Source organism: Amblyomma mixtum, chromosome 3, assembly GCF_055824585.1.
Source record: "Amblyomma mixtum isolate Tamu chromosome 3, ASM5582458v1, whole genome shotgun sequence".
NCBI classification, from domain to species: Eukaryota; Metazoa; Arthropoda; class Arachnida; order Ixodida; family Ixodidae; genus Amblyomma; species Amblyomma mixtum.
In genome coordinates, this window is record NC_143014.1 from 59,606,845 (window position 1) to 59,614,287 (window position 7,443).

Here is a 7,443-nt window from a genome sequence, read left to right on the forward strand (position 1 = left end):
CTGCATGCGGCAGACGCGCCCTTGCGGGGATACATGTATATGGTTCGAAAACTAATTTATGTTGGAAGTGCACTAATGGACGGGTAAACGGAAAAATAAGACTTGCTCTGGAAACTCAATAAAATTTAGGTTCGGTTTGGTTTGGTTTATGGGGTTTAACGTCCCAAAGCGACTAAGGCTATGAGAGATGCCGCCGCCGCGGCTCAACCGCCGCGGCTGGGATCGAACCCGCGTCTTTCGGGTCAGCAGCCGAGCACCATAACCATTGAGCCACCGCGGCGGCTAAAATTTAGGTTCGTCGGTGCAAATATTCTTTAAGTAGCAAATGACACATTCGAAAAATATTAGTGCATGAACAACAAAGTCTTCCTAATAAAGAAAGCGCATAGCTGCAGAGAGGATCCGACGAAGAAAAGAGCGAAAGAGGCTCGCTCCACTCTCGCGCAGAGCAGCGCTCGAGCATTCTCGAATCGCGTTCGGCTCGAGTGGTCCAGCGAAAACTACTTCGCCGCTAGGCCTTGATTCCTTGCTATTTCAAGGGCTGCTGACTGTTACACCGAAGCCGAAGCTCTCGTTGGTCCTCGAGGAGAGTAGCAACGGCGTTTGACACAGGCTTGGAGTTCTTCCGGTTGGAGCTCGGCGGGACGCACGAGCCAAAGGTTGCAACCTCAGTCTCTGGTCTCCTGGAAGCTGCTGGTGGGCCATCTGCTTCGATGGAGAAGCATCGCTCCCGCAGGTTCAAACAGCGACAGGCATGGCCGTCCTGGAGTCTCTCTGCCCTGTGTGCGCAGTTGCTAGAAGGCGAGAGGCTGGACCTCCTGGTCGAGACGTCGGCTCACCCCAGACTGGCCCCAGGCACTCCCATCGACAGCGCAGCGGAGTACATTGTGCAGTTTGTCCGTTTTCTGGAACACCGCTACGACCTGTCGCCAAGCCGCCGCTTGTTGGCCAATCGCCATCGAAACGAAATTCCACTGCCTGATGACGAAGATGAGCTTGCTGGTCAGCTTGAACACCTGATGGGGCTTGGAGTCGATGCCGGGCACAGCGTTATCGTGATCCGCATCAAGCGCACGGTGTATCCCACAGCATATAGCCCGCACAGTCATCATGGTGAAGGTGGCCAAATTATGTTGCAGGCCGCGGACCATGCTGCTGCCCGATGCCCTCGTCCGGCGACGGATTCTGCGACTACCACCTCGGACCAGCTGCGGTACTTGGGCCACCTGGTGTCAGCGTCAGCTGGTCGACATGAATGGTCAGTCTGGTTTGGAGGAATCAACACCAAGCACAAGACCATTGCCGTCCGCACCAAGCGTGTGGTGGCTCTCTTCTTACGCGGGCCGGATCTCTATCGTCGTGAAGATGACCACCCCGTGCTGCTGGTTGTGGAGCGTGCTGTTGGTCGACTCCCTCGTCTGGCCGCTGCGGTTAACACCCCGATGCAGCTGAGACGCTTTCGCCATCTCGCCTCAGTGTCAGCTGGCGAGCGTGAGCAGTTGGTCCCGGTTGGAGTCGACACCGGGCACAAGATCTTGGTCGTCCGCAGCCTGTGCGTGGTGGGTCCATTCGTACGCGGATCGCATCGTTACCATCGTGAAGGTGACCACCTCGTGCTGCTGGTTCTGGAGTGTGCTGCTGGTCGACTGCCCCGCCTGGCCGCTGCGGTTAACACCCCGATGCAGCTGAGGCGCTTTCGCCATCTAGCCTCAGTGTCAGCTGGCGAGCGTGAGCAGTTGGTCCCGCTTGGAGTCGACACCGGGCACAAGATCTTGGTCGTCCACAGCCTGCGCGTGGTGGGTCCCTTCGTACGCGGATCGCATCGTTACCATCGTGAAGGTGACCACCTCGTGCTGCTGGTTGTGGAGTGTGCTGCTGGTCAACTGCCCCGCCTGGCCGCTGCGGTTAACACCCCGATGCAGCTGAGGCGCTTTCGCCATCTAGCCTCAGTGTCAGCTGGCGAGCGTGAGCAGTTGGTCCCGCTTGGAGTCGACACCGGGCACAAGATCTTGGTCGTCCACAGCCTGCGCGTGGTGGGTCCCTTCGTACGCGGATCGCATCGTTACCATCGTGAAGGTGACCACCTCGTGCTGCTGGTTGTGGAGTGTGCTGCTGGTCGACTCCCCCGTCTGGCCGCTGCGGTTAACACCCCTATGCAGTTGAGGCGCTTTCGCCATCTCGCCTCAGCGTCAACTGGCGAGCATGAGCAGCTGGTGCAGGTTGGAGTCGACGACGGGCACAAGATCTTGGTCGTCCGCAGCCTGCGCATGGAAGTTCTCTTCCTAAGCGGCCCGCAACGATCCCATCGTGGAGATGACCACCTCACGCTGGTGGTTTTCTATCGCGCTGCTGCTCGTCTCCCTCTCCAGGCCGCTGACGCCGCAGCGAATACCCCAGTGCACCGGCTGCCTTTCGACCATCTGGCTTCAGTGCTGCTCAAGGCGCACAGCAAGACCTCGTGCGCCTTGTCGCGCATTGTGAGCACGCCGCGGTCACCGTAGTGGACTTGGCAGGCCAGGAGGCGGTGTATACATTGGCGGCATCTGATTGTTCGCTCGCTTGAGGGTCAAGCACTCGTCCGTGCCACGGCGAGTGCTTGCCTCATCTTCGTTGTGGTTGCAAGGCGACCACCACCCACGGCACAATGGACATGTGGAGTGGTCGCATCTTATTGCCTGATTTGAACGAGATGACTGCAGTCGTCCGTGATGCTACTGTCAGCACTTGCGCCGGTGCAGCACTGCTCCCGCAGGGGATATTCTGATCCCCCCGAATGGAGCACCGGTGCAGAATAGGCGAGAAACTGACCTTCTGTCGGCGCCGTCGTAGAGAATGACGAAGGTTTCCTTTGGTGCCTGCGCAAGCGTCATTTTCTCTTTTTTTTTGTGCGTGAAATTGTTTGCTTTTACCTCCAAGCAGTGGTCTGTCGACTGATGTGCGCTTATTGTGACCATCTCGCCAAGCTGAATGAAGGAACCTCACAGCACCTGTGCTGTCCCACTCGTCAGCCGCACGGGCCCTTCGCTGCGAGCAGTGTTGCTATGTCGCACTTCTACAAAGGACCGCGAAGACAGTGCATGTGTTTTTTTTGTGTTCAACGAGCGCTTCGAACTGGGTCTCATATTCACCGCATAGACCTCTCTGGCGAAGCGCAGGGGCAGACCGCTTTGGTAAAAGCTAATAAATAGAATGTGGTGCGGGTGCGCGAGCGCCCGCCGTTCTGCAGTTCGCCTGTGTTTAAGCAAAAAATATATTACGAGTCACGGCTAGGCGGCGTGAGTTAAGGCCTGATTTAAAGGGTTCAGCCTTATCCATCCATCCGTCAGATTTAGTATTCAGGAGCAGTGTAGAAAATATCAAACTTGTTTTAGGAGACTAATGCTATACATCCGGGCATCAAAGAGGACACGCGATGAGCCTCCGGGTAGCTTTGAAATTTAGGCATAGGGGTAGTGCAAACAAAATTAACCCATCAGCATTGGAGACGACCAAGAGTAAACTAGACAATTTTGGTGGTGCAAAAGGAGGATGGAGAAAATGCTCTAGTCTTGACAGGAATCGAAGTAATATTGCTCTGAATTGCCTTGAATGAAGGGAGGGGAAGGGGGGGGGGAGGGAGAATATGAATCGAAGTAGAAAAATGGAAAGAAGTAAAAAGGACATGAAGTAGCCTCTTGAATTTACTAGGGAAGATGGCACTCGTCACCGGCCCGTTTCAAAGTAATCAAGTCCCACAGAGCACAATGCATATGGCGCTGTTTTTTTTTTCTTTTTTGCATGCGCCAAGGGAAGATATGAGAACCAGAAGTGCTCTCACTTTCTCAAGCGCTTATGGAGCGCTGACAATGAGTGAGCCAGTGCGAGGCGGTTTTTTTTTTTTGCAAACGAATCTTGTGCGTATTCAGTGTGCGCCCATCTTCCATTAGTCGTTACTACCCGTGACTTTGTGTCTGACAACTGGCAAGTAATGTCAGACACCGTACTGCGGCATCGTACAGACTGGGCTTATTGACTCCAAACAGGCGAAGAAATAAATTGGCAAAACTGTAGTTGCAACATTTATCCTATTCATTTTGCTTTCTGAAGAGTCTAAACTGCCTTGAGTGGAGCAGAAACCAGAAACACCATCACATGGCTGGTGGCTGTTTTTAAATTCTGTCACAATGAGAGTGAACTGGGCCCCTCTCCTATAAAGCACCTCACCTGTAACGACATATGTTATAAAAAAAAAGGCTGCGTATTCGCAAGCTTTCTGCTGCAGCGATGATTTTACCTGTAAATGCCCTTATTTCATTGCGTACGCCCATAGGGTGGAAATGTTCCGCAGTGCGCTGGTAGGGCTAACTAGGTAAAGCTAGGTCTAACTACTGGGTAACTTGACTCCGTGGCACGTGAGCTTTCGCGGTAGACTGAAACGAAAAAAATATATAGGCGGAGGGGTTAGCAGCCCGTGGCCGTTTAAGCTGCGTGCGCAATTTTCGGGCCTTCGATTGAGTGGCGGGCGTCACTCAGGTCCGGTTCACAGCCGCTATAGCTACATGCGCGTTTATTAATCATCAGGTTACCAAGCTGTGGTGTTCTACCGCGCACTCTCGTAATAATCCACGCTCTTCTACAGGTTATGGTACTCTGCCGTGGTCGCTTTTTTATTTTCTTTTTAGCTTTATCTACAAGGCTGGCAAATGAAATGGAACGCTCTAGGCTCCGGATAACGTAAAATTACGTGAGGCCCCCCGTTGGTGTTGAAATGAAGGCTAGTAACACTCGGAGCAAATTTCCGAACTGCCACGAGATCGCCCATTTTTGAGCCCGCAAGACAGGTCATCGACTTCGCATGACAGGCCCATCGCCTTCATACAACCTCGGAACTCCCATTGCTCGTTACCGGTGAAAGAGCGGTTAGGGTCTTCATTGTTTTAATGCGTAAGCATTTCCTGGCTCATGAGAGGCGTCCTCGGAAGCTGTGGACGGAAGTTGTGGGCAGAAGCTGTGGACAGGGCGTGTCCGCACGAACTGAATGAAAGTAATGAAAAGAAAACGGCGGCGTAGATGAGGATCGAACCCGGGCCTTCAGCGTGCGAGACGGGAACGCATGCGCAGCTTGGCCTTTTCAGAGCTCCGTGAAAAGGCTCGGCGACTAGCGGAGTGTTACTTACGCAACAAAACAAGCACCCAAAGTATCATAACAACGGAAAGCAAAGAGCAGAAGCCCAAGAGAAGCTCTAGAAGAGGGCCAAAACGGTCCGGTACACTGATGCAGCAACCTACGCGAACGATAAAGCCACGGCTGCAGGTGAGCGTAATGGACCAGAATCGACGACTAACCACCTCGGCAACCACAAAGACAACCCCCAGAATCTGACGAAACGACCATTGCCCTCGCTATCCATCCTCAGCTTCCAAGGCGAAAACAAACAGACGGCAGCAATCTTAACAGACTCGCAAGCGGCGTGCCGTTCATTTAGAGCGAGCCTTTTCCGTGATAGCCCATATACTTAAAAGCACACAAAAAGACTGCAATCATCAATGTACTGTTCGTCTGGATACGAGTCCCTAACCGGCAATCTGCTAGGCGACGCTGAAGCTCAAGAATTATATACTCTATCTCAACAGTTCCTTGCAGCACTGCCAAAGCTGCATTGAGTGCAAAGACGACGGTCCGGAGCATCAGAATGTAGTGCCAGTACAAAATAGGAATATGGAAAGTGCGCATGCGCCAAACTATTTCATATCGAGACGTAACGTACGCCATTTCCCTAGCTTAGCATGAGTGACTTTTGTGTGCGCTCAAACCATGGTTCAAACATTGTTTCCAAAATGGCGGCCCCCTTCGAAGCAGGACCTCTCGCCTCGGACTGAATTCGTCGTTGTTACTGCCATTTTCAGCGCGTCCACTGTCCATAAATGCGCCACTGGGCTTTCGATTCGTCTCATCTCGCCTATAACAAATCATTTGAGCGATAAATTCGCTTTATTTTTTATTTAAAATACGATTCTTCCGCTTCTAGTCCTAAGAAGAGCGTCGCTTTGTTGACAAAAATGGTTCCCAGTCTAACAACTAGATGGCGCTACTCTGCTAAGCTTATGAGAGTAAGCGTATGGTTGCGTCTCCGTTTGCATACGCTGTAATGAAATTACGAATGTGACAAATGGCTTAGCATCCTGCAAAATGCTTGCGTTTAGCATACGTAAGCGTGCATACGTATATGATGCGTAGAGAGCGTCGATTTAGTCTCTTCTCTAACCCTATTTATATACGCCGCAAGCAGACAACAAGTCGATGAGGAACACAATTAACGCGCGCTCCTGATTGGCTGGGAAGGTCTGTACCTTCCATAGCGCTGCCAGGAACTTATGAGATGTAGTATAGAAGAGAGACCCAATCAATTCATACTGAAAAAATTGCGCAGAAAAAACGAGGACGAAGCAAAGACAAGACCAGGACGAGCGCTAACTCACAACTGAAGATTTATCCCGAAACACATGCACATATACACAGGAAAAAAACAAAAACAAAACTAATCATACCAATCTGACATCAAGAATATCACATGTCACCCCCCTGCGTACCCGAGTGATTTGGCCAAAAAACAGAACTCTCTATCAGAGAAGCGGACGGAAGTCTGGCTGACGCATGTATCTCCGCTGATACGCATATGAAATGCTTCCATGAGTTCCCGCACAAGTTGGTCTCTATGCCTAAACAGAATTGTTGTTTTTTCAAAAAGCGGTTTACACTGCCGCTTCTTATCACCGGCATTACAAGTGCGGCAATGTTTTGGGAGGTTGTCAAGGGAATCTCCCCTGAGTAATCTTCGGTGTTCACCTAATTTTTCGTTGACACATCGCCCTGTTTGGCCGATGTACACCGAACCACAAGATAACGGCAGCTTATACACAACTCCCCTGGCGCAAGGAACGAACGGGACTGTGTGCTTGATACTGCACTCATTTTTTCTCACTTTCCTACTGCCGCCTCCTTCCTTCCGGCTGCTCACCTGGGAACAGATTGAAGCCAACTTTCTAGGGGCGGAAAACACAACAGGGACGTTGTAGCGTACGGCTACGTTCTTCAGCCCATGCGCCAACCTGTGCACGTATGGTATAACGGCGACCCTTCGCCGGTCTGTTTCCCGGAGTTTGGGTCTCGAACCTGCCTTGATACACCTTGACAACCTCCCGCAGGCTTCCACGATTCTTTGCGGGGGGTATCCACTCTGTTTCAGCCTTTCCAGTTGAGACGCAACACTTTCGTTCATGACATGTGGGCACGACTTAAAGACGGCCGCCTTAAGACATGAAGTGACTATCCCATTCTTTATGACTTTGGAATGGCCAGATGAGTAATCAAGCAATGATTTCTTGGCCCTGGGATGGTATGCCCAGCAAACGTGTTTGGGGCGAAAATGCAATGACAGGTCTAGGAACTGGAGCATTCCGTCT

The 7,443-nt window shown here is 51.9% G+C and overlaps 1 protein-coding gene across 1 annotated transcript; it reads left to right on the forward strand.

The window, feature by feature from the left end:
- The first annotated feature begins 648 nt into the window (after positions 1 to 648).
- LOC149350346 (uncharacterized) lies at positions 649 to 3,436 on the forward strand. The gene has a single exon (XM_089579369.1). The coding sequence runs from the start codon at positions 714 to 716 to the stop codon at positions 2,499 to 2,501; it is 1,788 nt and encodes a 595-aa protein (XP_089435495.1). The 5' UTR covers positions 649 to 713; the 3' UTR covers positions 2,502 to 3,436.
- Positions 3,437 to 7,443: the final 4,007 nt, after the last annotated feature.